The sequence below is a fragment of the Metopolophium dirhodum genome, chromosome 7, assembly GCF_019925205.1.
Source record: "Metopolophium dirhodum isolate CAU chromosome 7, ASM1992520v1, whole genome shotgun sequence".
Taxonomy (NCBI): Eukaryota; Metazoa; Arthropoda; class Insecta; order Hemiptera; family Aphididae; genus Metopolophium; species Metopolophium dirhodum.
The window spans coordinates 10,585,566-10,609,233 of NC_083566.1; the positions used below are offsets into that span (position 1 = coordinate 10,585,566).

General features: G+C 29.1%; 2 protein-coding genes across 2 annotated transcripts; both read right to left on the minus strand.

Annotated features, from left to right (window-relative positions):
- Positions 1-1,534: 1,534 nt before the first annotated feature.
- LOC132948035 (AH receptor-interacting protein) lies at positions 1,535-23,466 on the minus strand. Its single transcript, XM_061018294.1, has 6 exons — positions 22,770-23,466; positions 22,510-22,686; positions 5,129-5,294; positions 3,315-3,501; positions 3,014-3,156; positions 1,535-2,914 (listed from the first exon to the last, which is right to left on the minus strand). Exons 1-6 carry the CDS (start codon positions 22,854-22,856, stop codon positions 2,712-2,714), a joined length of 963 nt encoding a protein of 320 aa, XP_060874277.1. The 5' UTR covers positions 22,857-23,466; the 3' UTR covers positions 1,535-2,711.
- LOC132948034 (hydroxymethylglutaryl-CoA synthase 2) lies at positions 9,676-13,449 on the minus strand. The gene is made up of 2 exons (XM_061018293.1): positions 13,296-13,449; positions 9,676-11,603 (listed from the first exon to the last, which is right to left on the minus strand). The coding sequence occupies exon 2, from the start codon at positions 11,568-11,570 to the stop codon at positions 10,224-10,226; it is 1,347 nt and encodes a 448-aa protein (XP_060874276.1). The 5' UTR covers positions 11,571-11,603; positions 13,296-13,449; the 3' UTR covers positions 9,676-10,223.
- Positions 23,467-23,668: the final 202 nt, after the last annotated feature.

Here is a 23,668-nt window from a genome sequence, read left to right on the forward strand (position 1 = left end):
CTAATCTGCCCCACTCTTCCCTACCTATCTTGGATCTTACCGCTGTTATAAAAAGTATATTGAATTCGAGTATACTGATCAACATTTTTAGTCAAGCGATACATTGAAACATAAGTTTTTTTAACGACTAGACCAACTAGTATTATATAATTCAGGTTAGGTAGTTATATGTCAATGTAGTATGGCCAGTGGCCATCTTACTATAGAGCGATTAGGGACATGGACGTAGCCATTTAGACGTAACTGTTTAGACGTGGGGATAATGGACGTAAACAAAAAAATATAAATCAATGATAATAATATAGTATTATGTATAATTGAATTCAAATTTAACACATCCATTATAGTAACTTGTAGATTATTATAGACACCAAAATGTACAACCGAACGTGATCCATAGCACTAAACTCGCTATTTTTGTTTTTACCGATGCTTTTTAATATACGGTTTACAACTTTCCGGATTTTTACAGTCCGTGATATTACGGTCCGAATATTTACATTCCGGAATTGTACGGTCCGTTCAATCATTTTCCGGGATTTTACATGCGTCCGAAAACTACTATGAATTTTTTACTTTTGACAACTCAAAGTATCAAGATTCACTTTCCTACCAGAAAAGATGCTGGAGTAGAAAATGGAAGAATTTTTATTGCTACAAAATGTGACGACAGACATCACAAAAAAACACACCCACATAATTACATAAATGTAAAATCAATATACATTCGCCCCTCTCAGAATCTAAAATTATCAGCTTGTTTTATTAATTGCAAACAAAATATCACGCGCATCAATTAATTAAATAAAAAAATATTAAAACAAATTTTATAAAAATAAAATATATTAACTGATGTATACTATATAGTATTTACTTTTTTATAATCAATAATATTACTTATTAGTGCAGCCAAAATTGTAATACGACAACAAGCAACGCGGGCATTCAATTCACCATTAATGAAAAACTAATTCACTAATAAAATATTATTTAATCCAACTAAACCGGCCCAGAGTAATAATACGATGATCGACCCACCAGGAAGTATTCCCGTCCGTCGATGAGCTAATCCGCATACTAAAATATATATAAATTAAAAGGTAGATAGTTGTTTTACCTTTTACGATTCAAATGGCAAAAGGGCCTTACCCCCCTGGAATCTCTACTTAGGACGATAACAGACAAATAAAAAACAAGGTTTCTTATAACAAAATAAACTTCTATATATTTATTTATATATACCATTACAAATCCGAGTAATTAAACAATGTTTTAGAATACGTATAAGATTAAACAAGAGAATCGTACAAAATATTTAAAATAATATAACTGCGTATAATGTCATAATTTTATGTCTACATAAAAACAGATTTTATATTAATAATAAATACACTTTGGTAACAATTAATGCAAATAACATTTTATTGTGATGGGGTTTGGTAATATTTACCGCTCTAAACTTAAATTAATGATAAGTATAGATAGATAAGTACTTATATATAATATATCTTAATTCATAATAATGGTTTGATTATCACTTTTCTGTTTATGTCAAAATCATAAATATAAACTGTGTAGAAATAATTAAACTATATTATATTGTTAACAATCGGAATTGACAAATTTTTAAGTAGTGTTTCACCGTTTCATGGTTAGAGTTAATATCAAATACATTACTCTTATGAAAGCTACGAAACCCTATATCAGACGAAATGTAAATAAAAATGTACCTACGATACACCACTATTCAGTCTGCAAGATCATATTTTGGGCCCACTCGCGTCTACATGGCCGGCTCTTCCGGGTATTTCAAACTTAAAACATACATATTTTAGTGTTTTATTTTAAAATTAATGTTATATAATAAAATATTAAATTTATATAATGTAGTATAAGAAAATACAATCTATAAGAAAATATAAATTAACCTATTCATTACTAAATTTAATGTTTATATTTCCTACATGGATATAATATAAGATTGTGCAAGAAAACTTCAGTTATATCCCTCAAGATATTATATCTCCCTTGCTGTACCTAGTTTTTACGACGTGTCATAGAAATAAGAAACTACAGAAAAACTGTTTTTCACATTTCTCATTTTGAAGCCAAACTTCTCAAAGTAGGTAAGCATCATGAGTAATTCATGACCTATTAAACCATTTAGTAAATGTAAATGCAGTTGCTCTACATAGGGGATTTCTGTTACGAGGTAAAGACACTATTATGAACTTTATTTGGTTACAAGTATATTTGAAAAATAAAATATAAAAACCCTATTACGGCACCACTAAATTAACAATTTTTACATTTTAACAGTTTGGCTAAAAAATACGAAAATTGAAAGAGAAGTTTTGCTACAACTAATCTATGAGACATTGAGACAACAAATGTCAAACATTTTAAACAATGTATTGATTGTTTTGTTTTTAATATTTGTTAATTATAAAAAGAAACATTGAAGTTACAGGTATTTTAAATAATTTTAAAAGGTCGATGTATAATAATAATATATACAACCTCTATAAAACTATAAACCTACAATAGTTACAGTTGGAAAAATGTAGGGTTTATCCTTAGTATTATGCGTTTATTATTACCTATAACACGGATAATAATCAAAGTGTCACGTGTCTAGTAAAATGCAGTCCAAAATAATATATATATTTATAACATTAATATAATAATTTAATGTTAAAAAAAATCAATTTTCAGAATAGTTTTCCCCTTAATTTTTGTCTATCTTCGTCGTCTTTTATCTTCAATGCTTCGTTAATTTGACAGAGCAATCGGTTGACCGAAACCTGCATACTAGGATCCAAAGTGGAAAGATGTTTTAAATCTTCTCTGGCTTCATTCATTTTCCACACTGATATATTTGCTTTTCCACGTCTGAATAATGCTTTGACGTTATCTGAAAGAGAATAAACAACCATTATAATATGTTTAGGAATTCCGAATTGATAGTTGATACAGTAATTATGTAAAACATTAAATATTAAAACTTATGTACCCGGGTCGTCGTCCAAAATTGATGTACAGTGTTCTATGACCTGGTAATAATCCTTGGAAATAAGCTTGCATTGAGCCAAATTCAGTAACAGTGGAGTTTTTATTTTGTTCAATTCGTCCCATTCCTTTTCACGAGGTTTGAGTCTTCGGGATAATAATAACAATAATGTAAATTAGTATTTTGTATTTTTAGATTAGACACAATGTATAATTAATAAATGGTAAAATATGTACAGGCGATTTTCGGAAAAATAGTATTGATAACAATTACAATATTATAGCCTATATAGGTAGGTAATTACTTCATCATGATTTGTTCCAAGAATCCGAGAGCCAACATGTATTTTTCTTCAGCTTCTTTGTATTTACCTTTGTGGTATAACTCGTTACCGGCTTCTTTGAGTTCAGGAATCGTATTTCGTTTTTCATTTTCGTCCAATAGCCAAGTCTCCTTTTCGAATGAACCCGGAACCTCGATCTTCAGCAAATCTATTTGTGCATACAATCAAACGTCACTGCTCATTAGTATGCTCAATTATAATTTAAAATAGTTAAAATAGTCAAAAATCAATGTTACTAATTATCCATAGATGTAGATGGTCTTATAGGCTGGGAATGTCTTATTATAATAATAAAAAAAAAAATTAGTATGCTCAGGAAGTTGTTACTCGTGTGGCGATTCAAAAACGGGAAAAATAAAAATACTTAGCAAGTACCCTGTACCCAGTATAGACATATAGTGTATTAAGTATTGAAGTATAAAAATAATTCAGAACTCAATTCAACCTTAATTGCCATTAGGAATGTTGTAGATACTAGATACCGAAAATGCAGGTGACAAATATACGTCAGATTTCGAAAATAATTAAATTACAATTATTTTCAATTTAAATATTCTCGACATATCCTTTAATGGGTAATATGAAAAAAAGTCGTTAAATAAGACAGATATTGATGTTTTATAAGATGAACTTTGCCAATTTTCATTATTTTAACTTTATTGCACCTATCCGTGTACTTCCTTTCAATAGGTACTAGTTTTGCAGTAACTCCAAATTGTGATTAAATGGTTTCTAATAGGTATGTTTCATTACACACGTGTATCCTACGTAACACAATTTACAATTATTTTGATTGGAGTTAATAATTTCCATTGTAAAATATACTCCAAATCTATAACACTAAAATACTGAAACACTGGATAAGAGTGGAGATAAATGAAAGAAACTGAAAGTATTTTACATAACTCTATATATTTTTTAGTCTGAGATAGGCTCTAAGGGAATTTTCTAAGCAAAAGACTAACAAACGTCATAAATTAAATTAAAATAATATAATATTCTGTAAATAAAGAACATATCTGAAAATCAAATAAATGTACGTCTCAGATAGTCAGATTGTACTGATTGTATGACGTATAACAAGACAATTTTTTTGTAAATTGGTTAAGTATATATTATACCTACTTATATTTCAAAAGCTCATAATATTAATTTAAAAGTTAAGGTTTCAGTGTTTTGCGAAGGTGAACTGTACAGTCTTAGGTTATATTATATATATTACAGAATGCTTATATTCTTACCATATTTGCAACACTTTTTAGTTTTTTTAGTCCATAACTACGTATAATACCTATTTTTATTTATTAAATTTCAGGGTTCCAAAAAAAAATCTGATATAAGATTAGGTACACCACTCAATTAGTGTAGAATCTTCTATATAAATAAAGATGAAATGCTATTCGTTGGAAATCGCATCACTTGAAAACGAGTAGACCGAATTGGCTAATATTGGTTTTTTAATGTTCGTAATAGTCAGAATAAGGTTTTGTTTCCCGTGGCTTTTTTTCCTATATAGTCCTTTTAATGGTAGGTATAACGACATGGAATATCCAAATATCCTATTCAATACCTTGCTACTACCCCCTCTATGAAAGTTATCAAATATCAACATTCAACCTACTACTTAGGGCAATATTAGAAAATATTTAGAATAACTGAACAACCGAGGCATTAAAAAATAGGTGCCAAACACCAGAAAGGAACAGGTGTTAGTGTGTTACTGTGTTAGCCGTTAGGTATCATTGACCATTATTGTATCAATAATTTTTAAAAACCTATAGTGAATTCCAAATCCGCCGGATCCGCCAGTAAATCGTTGAGGTCGTCGTAACCAGTGCCGTTTTTTTGAAGTTGAGCTGTGCAACAGTGACTCGTGCTCGGGATTGACGTGCGACCAGCGTCCCGCAACGTCTTGGAAATGAACGGATAAGACGCTACCAACTGTTAACAAATATTTAATTGCTGTTTGTTAATTTATTCAACTTGTAACACGCATAATATATTGCATACCTACTTATAACTGACAGACTACGTTTTAAATCGTTTCAGTTTATACTTAATATATATATTTATTTTATATGGATGATTTCGAGAGCAACCCTCGAAATTTTGTATTCTTTATATAAATTAATATTTGATTCTAAATTACATTTTTGAACCTTATAGAATTAATTATGAATAATCAAGAACTAAAATTTAGGTTTTATCAAACGTACCTATACTTGCAGAGTTCGCCTCATAAATAAGTTATATATTTGTTTATCATAATATATTTAGCATTTCTCATATTATATTTCCTGATTTTTTTTTTAAGTCATATTATCATTTTTTAAACAGTTTACTACCTACTAACGTACTACAACTAATAAAACAATCATGCATAAGGATTAAGGATTTTTATATTCGTAGTTCATTTATTTGAATACTAAAATAAAATAAGCATACCAATAGAAAATAGTATAGGTGCGTATTGTAACTATAATATATTTATATTTTATAATGTATATTATATACCAACTGCTTATGTATGTTTGATGTTGCACTGCTGTAGGCTGAAGCGGTAAATCCAGCTTAGATTTAAGTCTAAAAATGGTAGTCAATAACAAAGATTATTAATAATTACAAATCCTCGACAGTCTAAGATACAACAATATTACAGTTTCTGGTTAGTATAGGCCTAGGCGTCGAATTTAGTTTAGCCCTTCATTCCATAAATTATATTGTGTACCAGAAACATAATAGGCTTTAGCCCCCCCTCCCCGTATAAACTCATCACGCTACAACTATGATGTATCTTATGGCTGGTGGCGTCGCCAGTGGCGTATTTGAGATAATTTTCAGGGGGGGGGGGGGCAAAATACGAAAATCTCTCAGCTGTTAAAATATAAGAAAATTTGAATATAATAGTTAATTTTTTTTTTATTTGGTTAGGGTTTTAGACAGTGGTTCAAACATGTTCAGTTATAATCCAAAATAAATTCAACACAATAAAAGCACCTTATTTATTGCTCAAAAGTTTAAATTCGATAGGTATACCATAGGTAGTCAAAATAATTATAATATTAGGTCTGTATTTTTTTTTTTCGTGGCAGCAAACATATCAATGACCTAATTTATTTGAATGTCCCTGTGTCTATGAATATTTAGTAAAGTCGATCCAACTAAGCAATCTTGTCCCATACTCGACCGCAACTAAGTTCTTAACCTAAGTTGAAAAAGCAAAGCATAACAAAATAATGAAATTATCATGCATAAGTAAATGAGCAAGTCACTATTTGGACATAAGTGTGCAATTGGTCAGTAATAGCAGATGAGAAAATTATATTATGAATTATTAATTCAAATTATACTTAAAAATGATCAGTGATATGTGGTCATATAATACACAACATAACTTGGTTATTTTATAGACTTAAAATTTAAATTAAAATATTTCTTGAATTAATACATGCGGCAAGAGATGTTAGCATAAGAGCCAGTGGCGGCTCGTGGTTTGGACGACGGTACGATCTCGCCCCCTACTAAAATTAATTAAATGAAGAAAATTAATTGTATAATATTCTTAATTTTACATTTTCATAAAATATTGCAAATTATTAAACAGTAAAATAGTTATGAATTACCTACTAGTTATTACCTATATACTTTACAATTATTGTCTATGACATTAATTGTCGTGTGCGAACATTTAATTTGTTTCTCGGTTATTTCTCTCAGATACTAGGAGCATATTATGGGTACGCCGTACGCATGAACACACGCGAACATTATTCGTATTACGCATGTACAAGCGACACGCTGCAATCGTGTGCGTGCGGGTACGTTATATGTTATACCAATGGCTACCGCTATTATATTTAAAGTCGCACCCCAACCACCAGCACCCACGAGCCGCCACTGAATTAAGAGCTGTGCAGTAAAACTATAGTATAAGTAATGAAACGCATTAATATAATAGATGAATAACAGATGAACAGAAATACAGAAACCAACTATTAAGACGTATTAACTTTTAGTATAAGTATAATAAGAATAAACTATTATTACAGAATATTGATTATTGGTTTTGATTACAACTTACTATACTTTATTTCTATGATTAACTCAGAATATGGACCATAGTACCCATTGATGTTAGTTACAAAATTGGTTATCGTATTTGGCGGGAACCACCATTTAAGATAATATAAATCTTATCTTAAATAGTTAAATCGTGGTGGGAACAGGGAACGCTTAATAGGCGAGTACGTCCTATATAGTCATAATACTCATATTAATGGAATTTAACTCATAATTACAGCTTCCACAAAACGGTAAAAATAAAACAAGTCTCGGTCCTCGGAGGGGGGGACAAATGCCCCTATATTGCCCTTCCTCAAATACGCCACTGGGCGTCGTGGAAGTATTACGAGATATTATTTTCTGAAATTCAACAATACAATTTATTGAGATTATTATTTCACAATACAATAGCGATTTAATTTAGTTCTGTAATAGTATATTGTGTGGCAAGGGCAGAAATTGCCTTCCCGCGCGAGCCACACATACTATTTTTCGTCACGCCTCTGCATTCGTCGATAACGGCAAATGTAATGCAGGGATCTATGCAACAACTAGACTACAATTATACGACAACAATATATTTCATAAAAGAAACGATTCGGTTTTATTTATCTTAAGCGTCACGCATGGTGGTTATTATATGATTATGAGATGTTTCCAAAAGTTTATAACTTGTAAGGAACCGACGACCGTGGTATAGATTTCAGCGACTGTTTGTGCAGGGTATACGCGCGTCGTGCGTGAAATGTGCGCGCAGCACTTTTGGGGATTTCCACTTTACCGCCCGGCTCTATTAGGGATTCCCACTTTACGGCCCGCTGGACGGAAAAATTACGCTTTCCAACGCCTCGGCCGCTATCGAAAACCAAACTTTCGGTGCAGGCGTAACAAAAAATATATTTACATACATTTTACCAATAGTTCATACACTATAAATTCCAATCAAATTATATATAGGTATGTTTAATAATAGGTTTATCATATTTCGGGTACCTATTTATGCTACTATCTACTAAATATTATCATGGTCATAATATGATCATATTTCGTAGGGCATGTGGATAACATTACGTTTTCTTGAAATCATTATGTTTACAAAAATCTTAAAAACAATTCGTTTTTAAAGCAATATTAAAAGCATGTGTCCACGAGCCAAAGTATAACTTTGAAGTTTGGTGTACGCATTGCTACAAAATATTATGGAATACTTTTTTGTACCTGGTGTTGCCGATAAAAAGATCAATAGGTTCGTGCACCGTTGTAATAACACATTGACCAGCAATACTTGTAATTAAAGAACGTAAAATATTTGGTTCACAATTAAAATTATAGTTTATAAGTCTACTTACTTATGAATTATGAGTCATAATCCGAAATTTAGATGGTCTTCCTGAAGACTTAAATTGTAACGACTTAATATTTTTTAAGTACGCACCCGTGACGTCTGTCGATGTAGAGCGGTCATTCTCGGCATACAAAACTCTACTATCAAATAACCGTAGATCATTCAAATTCGAAAATATAAGGAAACATCTTATTATTCAGTGCAATTCTTAAGGTAAATAAAATTAATACACTATATTATTCATTTATTAATAAATTTTTTTATATGTTTATGTTAACAGAAAATGTTCCAGAGCCGGAAAAGTGCCTACTTCTCAAATATTTACTGTTCATATTTTATAAAAAAACTTGTATAATTTAAAAAAGTTTTAAATATAACATTTTTGCTAATGAAATTTTATTTTGCATATTTTCCAATTTTTAGTGCTATTTATAGCGCTTATATTAATGTTTTTATGTGCATATTTAAGCGCTAAAAATTAATTTTTTTAGTGCTATAACTTCCGAGCCCTGATTATGACCAATAAGTAGCATAAGCGTTTACAGATTTAGTAGTCGTCCCATTATTTGTATAGTTATACATCTATTAAACATCGAAAAGAATTATATTTCTCAATTAATGACATATTTGCGGTAAATTAAAACATATATTATAACACCATACATATTACACTTAAAAGTTTTAAATTTTAGTTTAATAGTTTATATAACAAAACTTTTTAGCAAACCAAGTTTTGCCTATTATTTGAACATACTGCAGAATGCCTGTATTATAATTTATCATTATTTATCATTATTCATTAGGTACCTATGGCATAACGTTTATTTTTAGGTATGTACTTTCATAACTGAACGGGTTCATTTATCAAACAACTTTATTTATTTTTCATGGAAAATACAACTTTAAAATCAAAACTGTTGCCCGCTAAAATAAATTTATTTAATATTTTGATTTAAATATATAAATTCGTTTAATTTTTAAACCGGTGAATAATATTTTAAATAAGGTATGATTTACAATATAAAAAAAATATTGAATTGTCATGTCTATAATTCAAAAAAAAAGAACAATATGAAGCACCACTTCAATAACGACTTAATATTATTATAATTATTGTCAATAAAACCCACACACCAAGAGTATAATATTAATGGGAACTACCATATTAATGCAAAATAAATACATAACTCCTCTATAATATATAATATATACACGCATATTATGCATAAAAAAAAATATAAACCAATACGATATCTAAACAAGTACAAAGATTTTTGCTTAAAATTAACAATGCATTTTAAAAAATACCAACACTAATCATTATTCGCTTGATGTACTGCAGGGACTGACACAATTTATTTATCGGCCACCGATAGATAATACATTTTCACCGAGGGAATATAAATACGCATTATATTATATAGCTATTTAGACGTTTTATACGACGACGCAGCGGTCACACCCTATTCTTTTCTCTCGTAATATCGTCTGTGCATTTCGTCGATACAGGACAAGTACCACGTGCCAGGGAACAGTTGGTCCTTGTTGCTGACAGGTATGTAGGGCGCTTGGTGCAAAGACTTTTGCCGGACTTCCAACACTTCCGTGAACTGTTCGGGAGTGAGGCGTATCCGTTCCTCCAGGCGGTCGATGCCCTTCTTCAGATTGGCGATCAGACTCGGCAAACCGTTGTCGACAATCCTGATCGAGTACATAGACGACGCCAAACCGGAACCGTAAGAGAACACGCCAATCTTCTTGCCGGGTAGGTGTTCTGGCGGCAACGACACCAGATACGAGACCAGCCCACTGTACACAGATGCCGTGTACATGTTGCCCACGCGTGACGCCAGCAACAACGACGGCTTGGTCTTGTCCTCGTAAATGGTCTTGCTGCGCTCCATAAACGTCTTCTCAATGTCCCGGTCGAAAAACGTGGTAGGCAGGTGCACGTCCTTGTATTGTCCCAGGCCCGGATAGTCCTCATCCTTCGTGTCGCTGTTCACGAAATCATTCAGGTACAGCCGGGCAAGGGATTTCTGCACCAGTTTACAGTACGGCGTGTGGAACACGAACGAATCGAACTCGTTCAGGTCAACGTTGGCGCCGCCGCCACCGCACTTGCTCAGGTAGGACTTGTAGCACTGGTCCAGGGCGTTCAGGTAACACTCGATGGACAGTTTACCGTCCACCACTGGGTACTCGGACGTCAGGTCGGGCTTGAAGAAATCGTACGCGTGGTTCATGTACGTGCCTCGGAGGCCCCTCTCGATCACCAAAGAAGCGTTCGGTCCTATCAACATCGCGACTGCACCGGCGCCGCCCGTCGGTCGCGCGTTGCCTTTGGCATAGATAGCGATGTCAGCCGCAACGACCACAGCCAGCCTACCATCCCACGCGCTCGACTCCATCCACGACAGCGCGTTGAACAAGGCCGCCGTCCCACCGTAACAGGCGTTCGTCGTGTCGATACCCTCGACCTGGAAATTGCCACTGGGCTCAAACAGTTTCATCAATACTGTTTTCACGCTTTTAGACTTATCGATTATGGTCTCGGTGCCCACCTCCAAGCGACCTATGTCCAAATAGCTGATACCGTTGTTTTCTATTAGCTGACTGACTGCCGTCAGGCACAGCGAGTTCACGTCTTCGAGGTCTGTGCAAAAACCCATTTGCTTTTGTCCCAAACCAACAGTGTATTTTCCTTCGGACACTTGATCGTATTGTTCCAAATCAGTTTGATCGACGTACAACGACGGTATGACAAAATGAATAGCGCGTATTCCGACATCTTTTGGCCAATGATCCATGATAAAAAAAAATCGTTTGGAATCTTAATTTACCTGTTAATTAAAACAAAACAAAACAAAAATAAACTTTAATAAGAACAACACTACAAACACTGACCACTTATTTGAAAAAAAAAAAAGAAAAAGAAAACCACTTTAAGGACATTTTAATATCCACTGCATATTTCACAACCATTATTGCAGTTATACGTTTCTATTTATAAGTCTAAAGCAAACATCTCGGCATTCTTAATATTTAAAATATTCAAACCATAGTATGTACATAATACTATGGGAATGTGTTTCTTTTCTCATGTAAAATATAATTTGTCACCTATATTTTTAGATAGGTACGACCATATAATGTATATTGTATATTTTATAGAACCAGAATCTATAATAAATTTCAATAGGTGCAGAATACGATCACAATACATTAAACGTATGTTAATATTATTCAGTAATCATTGATGAACTAACTTCGATTTTATACTTATATAAAGAAGAATATATTTAAAAATTAACAGGAAAATATTTATTATGTGTTTGATACATATTAAATAAAAATAAAAATTTAGAGTTATTTAAGACTTTAAATTAGTATTTAGACAATATTATAATAAATATAAAATAAAATAATACAACCAAATATCAAGCAATTTCAGAAAGTTATAATTTCAATTAATGTATGAGGTATTAAATTTAAATGAAAGGTCTCCATAATCTAGAAATAAAATAATTTATAATAATTTAATAAAGTTGCATAAATCCATTTTTTTATTGTATCATCTTACAAATAGTAAACACTTTTTTAGTAAATAAAAAAACTACGAGAATACTAAAAATTACCATCCATAACTTGACATTAGCTTTATAATATGCAGAAATATTTTATGAATAGTTCATAATTTAATATAATTACAATATATGTGCTTATTTAAAAATTCTAGTTAGTCATTGTACAACTAAACCAAATAAGTAAATTAGAGATTTCAAAAATAAATACTTAGAATTGTATATAGGTAAATATTACAAATATTAATCAACATATTATTATAAAGTAGTGATAATATGAATTTTAATAATGCACATAATTTTATTATTAGCTATATCTTAAAAATTATGTATTTATGAAATAAATCAAAAGTATAATATTTATAGTATGTTTTGGACGGCTTGGATAATTTCTGAGGAAATGACCTCGAACTATTAACTCTTTCTCTGTTTTATCGATAGATGTGTATAATTATAATTATGATAAAAATATTAAATTTAAAATTTAAAAATATAACTGCATGTATTACATAAATTAGTTAATATTTACAATATTTTTTAAAACGATGTTATGTATATTGAATTATATAGTTTAAGCCATATATACATTATACAATACTAATATTATTTAAAAATCCTATAAAAGAATTAGGTACTAACTTAGGATATTTTAATATATATATATATATATTTTTTAATTTTTTAACGAAGTACTTTTTAAACTTTAGTAGGAATATTTTAACTAGTTTAAAATGTTTAACGACTTGGTCTTGTTTATTTTAAGCAATTATTTCTTAGATATCAAACTTGGAAAAAATATTGAATTTAGCGTTATTCTCAATACATAGAATTATTAATGATGCTCAACCTTCTTACTAACCAATATTTTTACAATTTTAAAAAATACACTTTAATACTAAAGCACTTATACTGTTATTTTAAATATGTATTAAATTTATAATGCAAACATACTTGGTTATTTAATAAATAGCTCTTTATTCAGAAAATAAATTGTTGAGGTATTGAAAACTCACTAAAGAAAATTAGATATGTTCACGGTTTGAACTTTAGATGTAAAGTGCACGAAAAAATGAATCGCGAGTAGAAGAAGACCGTATACAATAATAAATTCAATGATCGTGTACATATTTTAGTAGATGCACTACAATTAAGCTGCGGCTACACTGAAGTAAATGTATATGTATATCAAACTTGTAAAAACAAAAGTATAACATTTTACTACGCTAAAATACAATATACCGGATGATTCATTTATCAAACCACATTAATTTTTTTCAATGAGTTTATTTATAGGATAATCTTTCTGAAATTTTAATACATTGAGAATACCATAACAATAACTTTTTTTTATTTATTCAAAATTTGTAATCTTTTTAATGATATAGTAAAACAAAATTATATTTTGTCCATCAAGCCAATCATTGATCTTAGTATACATTGTTTATCTATACCAACGTGTTCTACAAATAATTGAGAATTGTACCTACACATAATTAATAATAGTAGAGTGAAAATGTACAAGGAATAATATACAGAATCGACCATTTTATAACAGAAAATATATACGTAATAACAAAGATAAATCATTGTAGTTTGTACATAAACAACGATTCTGAACGGAGTGTTTGACAGCCTATATTCCTACGGATATCGATTATATATTATAGGTAGGTTGATATAATTTTTCTTAAAAAAAAAAAAAAAAAACGGAACATAATATTATAAAAATAATTATGATTTGACTAGCTAGTAGCTAGTAGCTGTTATTAACTTATAAGTCAATGCCGACGTAATGCGTAGATCGGAATCAATAGGTTCGTGGTATAAATGGCTTATAATTAATCTAAATATATTGAATATAGTAAACAATAATATACATATAATGGTATATGTTAAGGTATCTATAAATTTTTTTTGAATTAGAACAAAATAACTAAAATATTTATTATTTGATTAAATATTCAATATCCTCAACATTTAAACTTTAAATAGCTATAAAAAAAATTTAGCATAATATATTATTGTTATTTTTAAGTTAGAAACATATATGTGAGACCTTGTATTACGTTTTCAAGACTAAACTATTGAAATAGAAAATCGTATATATTTTTAACTACAAATTAGTATACAACATTTCGTTAGGTACTTAGATAAATTTTGCAGTCAAAATGTTAACACTAATAACAATACCCATATTTTTAAATTGCTACGAGAACAGTCCACGAGGGACTATGTATTAAATTTTCAAACTTTTCAACAGAGCATAAACATTTATATCAATACTTATTAAAATAACTCGACAGTTTCAAATGTCTATACCTTAAAATTACTTTATATATTTTAAAAATATCATTGAGTATAATAGAAAATCATAATTTAAGTAACAGTGGAATGTTTCAAGTTCTTACTGTTAATATTTTTTCAACTAAAACAAAATAACTGAAATCATAATATTATAAAAATCGATATTATTATTCAATTACAACAATATTTGTCAAACTCTCATAAAATTTTAATATGGGTTTAAACAAAATAATGTTTATATACATAATTCTTATAAGAAAACATATGAACAACTTTGTATTACCTACATTTTTAAAGCTTAGGTAATAAAATAATTATTTTTATACATTTTCAACAAGTAAAAAAGTGAATAGTAAAGTTAGCACCTACCTCTAAATAATTGAAAAATATTGTGATGTATTTTCTATATTTTGTTTATTTCTGTAAGAATTTTTAAAGAACCTTCTATCGTATATATTATATTTTAAAGCTTTACTCATAAACAAAAATGTTATTATGCATTAATTGAAAAAATTATAAAAATTTAACCATATTTACCGATCGTAAAAATGTCTATCAACATTTATAATAAATTTATAAAAAAACACGAAAATGTAAAATAATTATACCTTAATGGGACAAAAAGAATCAATTTTGTTTGAAAATTATACTATGTTTAGAAAATACTAATATAAGTGATTGTATTCTTATTTTCAGTAAAAATTTAAAATTGCTTAAGTTTTTCATTTATACATTAATTACAACATAAAACCAAAAATCAACTTTCTGTAGTTTTTTTTCCCAATTGTTATAAAAAGAGATTTTTTACCTTTGATCCCTGAAAGTACCAACTAGATCCAATTTGCTACCAGAAACAGAACTATCCTCAAATTTTAAGAACGAAGCATTTTTGCTGCTCATAAAGGTGACGCGTCAGTGTCAGACAAATATTTATCAACATTACACCCGCCTTTGATGTTCAGCTAACTCAAGTATATTATAGCTATCTCTTGATAATGACTCGATATTAAAATGTTAATCCTTTAATATATTCTGACCATACAAGGGTATAGTAACAAAAATACATAATTTAATATTTTATTGATTGATAGTAGATTTATATGAATCAATAATAACAAAAATGAATGAAAAATCAAAAAAAAATAATTACAAGCTATTCGTGAAGCAGACCTTCTCAGAGTTATCTAGAACTAGATTCATAAAATAATTGTTCAAGTTGTCGATAATTTACTATACAATTATACTATTTACTATATTATTGGTAGTTGGCATTTATAATAATTACATTAAATACGCTTAACACTTACTCATCAATGAATATTAATCAATTTCATCGATGAATAACCTTTGAGACGTTGAGTAATGGTTTTGACAACCTTAAGATAAACTTTAAGGTTAACACTTTTCCAAATTAATTAATGCAAGATTTTTTTGGTATGTTGACTTTTTTGTTAACTATATTATGTCTATCCGTCTATTTGGTTAAATACACAGGCCAATTCACAATTGGGCTGTAGGTTAAAAGATAGTGATTATAGAGAAAATTACTCATATAATAGCCATGTGCAGATATTCAAGTCTTTTACATTTTTTATTCGTTCTATACGTACATATACAAATAATGTCAACATAGGCGGTCCCAGAGTCTTTCCCTGCCACCAAAAAAAAAAACATAGACTACTGTATACTACCATTGATTATAAATACTATATAATCAATACTGTATTTATACTAAATGCGTATATTGTATTTGTGTTGTCACAAAATTGTTGAATCCCCCTAGATCTTTGCTCTGAATCCAAGCCTGAATGTTAGACTATCAGAAACTTTTGCAAATATTTTAATTACATATTACATAACCAGCCATACTAACATAGTTCTGTACTTACATAAGTACATAATCGATAAAATTCTACCCTTAAAAGACTCGTCGACCTCATGGATGATGTGTTTTAAGAACCTCTTACAGTCATAAAATGTAAATATTATGTTATATCTAGACATTCTACTCATTTTAGAGATTTCATAGAGCCATTTTGATTGTTATTGACGATTATTTAAATTGAGGTATCATTATCTACTATAAATCATAATACATCATTAATTATAATAATTATAAAGAGTAATATTATCTATTTGGTCAAAAGATTTTTTTAGTATTTTGATTTTTTAGGAAGTTATAAGTCTTCAAAATTTTAAATTTTTAGTTATTTATAATTAGGCATTAATAAAAAAACGATTCTAACAATAAACACGAATAATGTATCTATAACTGTTATAATACATTTATACCTTGTTTTTAACAATGTTACAATGAATGAATTATGAAATACAAAGAAATGTTTCAAGTATAATGTAAACATGTGTAATTACAAGTGTAATGTACGAGTGTGAGACGGGGAAAAAATTCTATTGGTGGTGCTCTCAGAGATAATTTATAATTAATAATTAATAATTTATACTATAAAAGTATTATATGATTGAATCAAACAACGATTAACAATGTGACGAAAGATATTATAAAAAAATGTTCTAACTCGTCAAACTATTCGTAAAAATGTATAATGTTCCTATAAATGATTAACTTTTTTTTAGAATATTTATTTATGTTTTCGACAGGTGAATAGCATTACATAAACAGACATTAATTCGCTTAAAGGTTTTAGATGTAATGTCAAAACTGGGTTTATGTATTAAATAAGACAAAATATCTGAGAACTCGGTGGTAGCCGGTAGGCAGTAGGCACACATACTTCAATACCAGCTGTTCGGCTCGGCTAGATAAGAAATTATACGAAAATTATATCATTCATTATATCATCATACCATAAAATTCGTTTTTTTGAAAGATTGTGAAAAACTAACAATGTCTCTAGCTTTTGGTACCTACTCAAAGTTTTACTTAAAATATATTATCGGATGCATTGATTTATTAATTATTAGATACCTAATGTGAGAGGAGTGGCGGAGTGCCATCAGTTTAGTCTTTGTCTCAACTCAGCATTTACAACAATTACAAATTAATAAATATTATTTTTTTAATATTTGGATTACCTACTGATAAATTATATTTTTTTAAGCGCCAGTGTTTGATAAAAATAAACACATTAGTTGACAAATTGGGACTATAATTATTACTTATTAGTTAGTAAATATATCTTTGTCTGAAGAAAATATTGATATGCGTTATCATTGCTTAAAATTAAATGACAACTACCCCGAAAATCAAAACAACAAATTTAATAAATTTAATTTTGAGCTAATAACACGATTCGTAATTTTAAATATAATGTTACTAATACATCAAATTAAAATAATTGATAACAGGACGTCACACCCGCATGTGTTGTCACAAGTCTTACAAATAGACAACATACCAAACTTGATCATCAGTCCCAATGTTGTGTTTTAAGCTTTAAGAGAACGTCTCACCCGCATATGCTGTCTCCGTCTTACACGCGTACGGCATAGCAACAACGTTTTGGCGCGGGAGAGAACTGAAAAGGCTACAGTCATAACTAAGAAACGAAATTTTCACCACACATAAATGAGAACTTTGGCTGTGCAATATCGTTTTTATTTTTTTGATATCACTTATACGAAAAAAGTTCTAATTGTTTCAAAATCCAACATTATTTGTGTTTTTTAAACTTTAATAACTTTTTTTTGAAGTTCCGATAACGAAAAAATAAAAACGATATTGCACAGCCAAAGTTGTCCTTTTTATGTGGTGAAAATTTCGTTTCTTAGTTATGGCTGTAGCGTTCTCGGTTCTTTCCCGCGAAAAACAGTTTTTGCTATGATGTATTTGAAAGACGGAGAGACACAATATGCAGGTGCAAGGTGCAACATCCTCATAATATTAGAGTGAATTAACCTATTATCAAACTTTAAGGTAAGAACATTATCTGTGTTCCCTCGTAAGTTTTTTTACAATATTTATTATATTATATTACATACTCATGACTCCCAACGTAAAAACCAATGAAAGTACTGATAATATTTTTTTGTCACGTTTGCACACAAAGTTTAGTTTTCGATAATGGTTGAATTGTTGGAAAGCGATCTTTTTCCACCTAGCAAATAGTTAAGTGAGAATCCCTATAGTGCCGGGCTGTAAAATAGAAATCTCAAAAAGTGCTGCGAATATCACATGCACAAGTGCACAAACAGACACTGATCGATGAACGCAGATGCGTGACAAAAATAGTATTAATGGCTCGTGCGGGAAGGTAACTCATAGAACTTCCATTTCCCGCACTTGCCACGCGATATACTATTACCTTCAAGTTTGATTAATAGTTTATGGTTTACACTGAGTGTGATCTAAGACCGGTTAATTCATAGTCTTTGAATATTAATGGATAAATACTAAATATAATACGAAGTCTATTCGGTATTCAACGAGAGAATAATCACTTTTTGCACATCACGAATGATTCGATTAGTGCTTTGAGAACCACGTGATCACGTTAACACCGGGTAGTTGGTGGGGGATGCGCGGCACTGACGAGAATCGCCTGGTCGGCGGACTGATTCGTGGAATAGACTGTTGTGCAGTCCTATCGACTTTCGAGAAACTAAAACTGATTAATTCATGGTTTTTCTAGTTTTTAAGTGTAGGTAGAAATACTCCACTGAAAAGTCCGTATGTTATGTGTTAATAAGGGTAATTGGAATAAAAATCATTTACTACATTAGACTACAATATTACTCACAACCACATCGTGACAATCATAAAACAAATATTTTTTGAACGCTAATTAGTTAAACAGTTAATAACATAGTTTATGAAAATATTGCGAATGATCCTTAGGTAAATAGTACAAAATATAGGTAATAATAATAATCATAATAATATAATTATCAAACAATAGTAAGAAATAGTTAATTAGTTTAATTAATTCAAAATAAATAAGTATTCACTACTCATAGTTAGTTACCTATTAGTTTGTTTAATTAAAATCTGGAATATTTATTTTGCCATTTATAAGCCTGGCATATTATATATTATCAAAGGTACATACTACCCCGTGCACGACAATATTATAGCCTATAGGTATCATTTTAAATTCTTATATCCTATACATTATCGTCAAAATGTTATAGAAAACGTAGAATTTTATTTCAGAATTATACCTAAATTATGAGTATTAATATCGAAATATAAAATATAATTGTTAATTTTTCTAGAATTATAATATTATATATATTAATGTTTTGAATGATAAGTATACCTTATAATTTATATATAATATAACTATTTGTAATCAAATATTAATAATTTGGTAATTATAGATAGGTAGGTACTAATTAGTGTTTAAAAAATATTTGTTCTATTATTTTCATGTGGTTGTGAGTAATATTAGTCTGGGGATTTTTATTCCGTAATTTGTTAATAAGACGAAGACAACACATGGTACGATGTCCTCTTAATTGTAGAAATTAAGAAATCGTATTATAGAAATAATTTACATTTTACACATAGTATAATGTTTTATTAAACAAAACTAATAATAGTTTATAATATGATTATGTATTCAAGTATTTCAATACAATATTACAATTAAACATTTTAAATGCCTATCGACTATTATAATGTAATTTCTAGAAATCTATATTACATAATAATTAAATTGGTAATATTGGTAATAATATCATTACTATCATAACATTAATTATTTTGATTGATTGCATAACATGAAATATATGTTTATTTGTCTATAACACAATTAAATACTACAATTTAATTTATGAAATATGGCTATAATAACCATTTAATTATAAATTATGATATATTATATAATATTTCATATTACATAAAAATATGATCCTATATATACATAAATGATTCATTAATAATAAAAACTGAATAATGTATTATTAAATAAAAAAAAAAAAATGTAATAGGTTACGGTTCTAATAACAATAAATACAAATAATCAGTAAATTTAAGACATAATTAAACCTAATTTAATAGATTAATCACTGTTTGTTAGGAGAAATCGCAATATGCCAATTTAGTTATTTGCCATCATGCAATGCAATACAGTAATTAATATCAAATATTAACCACACATTTTTAATATAATATTAAATATTTAAGTAAATTTGCTTATTATTAATTCAGTAATTTCGCTCATCTTAAAAATGAAAAAAAAGTAGTTTCTTATGCTTTAATATGAATATATGATATCTCGTTTGGATTACGATGGGTAATATTATTTAAAAAAATTTTTTTTTAATATATACTCATAAAATTATGTTAATCAGTTTTAAAATACTTGGATTAAGTTTTATTTACTGCATCTGTAAATAGAAAGTAAAGATACAAAAAAATCACATTGTTATCATCATAAAAAATATATTCCAAGATAATTTATTTATTTTAATATGGTATTGCAAGTATTTAAGAAATCATCCCTCTATTTTAAGCAGTGCTCGAATTGGTGGAGGGTGGGAGTGTGCGCAAGGGTACGGAGCTCCCTTACTATTTTTTTTTTTTTTGTAACCTTTCTATTTTTTTTTTACTTGGACGGGGGGACGGGTTGTAAACTAATGTCCGAAATTTATTTCTGATATTAGTTTATTAACTAATTATAATATCACCCTGTATTTTGCCTATATAGTCAGTAGTTCATAGATCATGTACAAGTGTATTATCTAAGGCACAGATGTGTGCTAGTACTATCTTAAATCGTGTTCCGAATGAAATGTTATCAGTTTCAGTTATGGTTATCATTTATCGATGTTTTTAAATTTTTTTATACTTATCAAAATATGTGGTCTCTTTTGAATAAAAAACAATAATTATTAATTTTGTTATCTATTTAATATATTGAATAAACAGGTAGATTATTATTAATTTTTTTTTCTACTGTAACAATGTAAGATGTAGATATTGCTATCAAAATATATTATACCTATTTAGAATTCAAAAGTGGTAAACAAAATGTGTGAAAGGCAGGAGCGTGAAGGGTGCAGGGGCAAGGCCCCCCAAGGGTCTGTTTCGAGTAATTGCGCCCTTGGAACGCAGTTTATAAATCGTTGGATTTAGCCCCTCTACTTGATTTTTCCCAATTTGAGCACTGATTTCAAGTAGTTTAATTTTCATAGGAAACTCCCAATACAGTTAAATACATTTAACCTTTTTTTTCTTAAGCACACCTAATTATTATTAAAACATTGTCAGTAGAGCAACATTAAAATTAATAACATTAAAGCTAAAATATATTAATCATTAAGTAGTGGATAGCTTTAAAGATTGAATAATAAATATTAAATAGGTAAGTACTATTAAAAACATAGGTAGCTTTAAACCTTATAATACACATGGATAGAATAGTAGAAAATGTATCATATTTATTAGTTATTAGTTTATCACCTTAAGTATAGAGGTCTTAATGTCTCATAATATCTTCTAAATTATTATTTAATAATTAATTTAAAAAATACTAATATTCAATTAAATAATCCAAAGTATAATTGAACAGTAATAGTCAGTTTTCTAATAATTCAGTTATAATTGTTTTAATTTCTCATAGGTAATACCAAACATAATTAACATTAAATAGGTATAAACTATTAATCAAAATATGTTTTCACATGTTGAATATATGTGTTGATACTTATGCTAATAAAAATGGAATTTAATAGGTACTTCAAAAATAAATATAATAACATTTATTTAACATTTAAGTTATTTATTTATTTATTTATTATATGTTATTTTTACTCTACGTCAATAATGTTCTAAAATAGCATGAGCAACAATACATGCAACAAAATTAACTGCATACCTACGTAATTTTAAAAAAGAATAATTGGTAAAAATTTTTCTTTTAAAGATTGGTATACTCACACTTTTGTGAACAATAAATTTCGAAATTTCTCCTTCACGCATTGACTTCAAAATAATTTCCCAGACTTCCAGTTTGAATTTTTTTCCCAAAACGATTTCCATGTGCTTGGGCCATTTGTAACTATCGTCTACCACACTATTAGTGCTAACAACTCGCGTCACAAAATGAAACGATACCTACGACAAAAAAAAAAAGTAATAACTGTAAGCACTTCAAAGAACCCGAAACAGGAAAAGGATTTCTTTTTATTTCGACTTACTTTTGTTCCGTTGGAGAAAGTAGGCTGACCACCAATACCCGGTGTCACGAGTGTCTTCTGTATTTTATCGTCGTTAATACTTTCCATACTACTTTTACCACGTACGAAAATTAGTCAATCATGAGGTCATAAGAAGAAAAACCTTGACCTTAGAACACAATAACCTTTCACGACTCACGAGAGACGTTCCGGCAATTGAATTTTTGGGCCAAAACCAAATCATTATCATTTAATCTATTCCATGGTAAACACGTCACAATCGGCCGGTCAGAGAGTATAGCAATGCGGTTAGTGGTCAGTGATAAGTGTTCATTGTGATAACTGATAACATATTCACGATTAAAAAAAAGATAATATCTAGCACGGACTAAATAATATATAGATAGATATATATAAGATCTATATACAACTTGTATTTTAGTTAATGGTATCCACAGATCTCTATAATAATCTATATTATAATATAGACATCAGCTGCTGTGATGGTATCTAATCTATAGCATAGAGTAATTGCGCCTTCGGTAACACAACGCTGTGGATACGCACTGCCATCGAAATGATAAAACATGTTCTAAAATTTATATTAGATTTAAATTTCGTATTTTCAAGCTATAGAGTTCTGAAATTCAGCGCATCGAATGCGCTGATGCATCGGAACATCGTAGTCAACGATCATAATTCATAACTAAAACCCGATTGCCTGATGGATATGCGCTTAAAATCACTGATAAGGTCCATTATCACTAACGAATAAATGAAGGTGTTCTGAAATAAAGTGATTTTTACTGATTTCATGTATTTCATGTATTTTTATCAAGAATTGCAGCGTTGCATTACCGAAGGCACAATAGTCAATAATACTCTATGATCTATGATAATGACTTATCATTATAATAATA

Excerpts from the sequence above, each read along its gene's own strand:
- LOC132948035 (XM_061018294.1), bottom strand. The coding sequence starts at position 22,856 with ATGGAAAGTATTAACGACGATAAAATACAGAAGACACTCGTGACACCG. Across the intron at positions 5,295-22,509 it reads AATTTATTGTTCACAAAAGT|TTGGTAGCGTCTTATCCGTT; the intron begins GTGAGTATACCA and ends ATTTGTTAACAG. Across the intron at positions 2,915-3,013 it reads AATTTTGGACGACGACCCGG|ATAACGTCAAAGCATTATTC; the intron begins GTACATAAGTTT and ends ATTCTCTTTCAG.
- LOC132948034 (XM_061018293.1), bottom strand. The coding sequence starts at position 11,570 with ATGGATCATTGGCCAAAAGATGTCGGAATACGCGCTATTCATTTTGTC.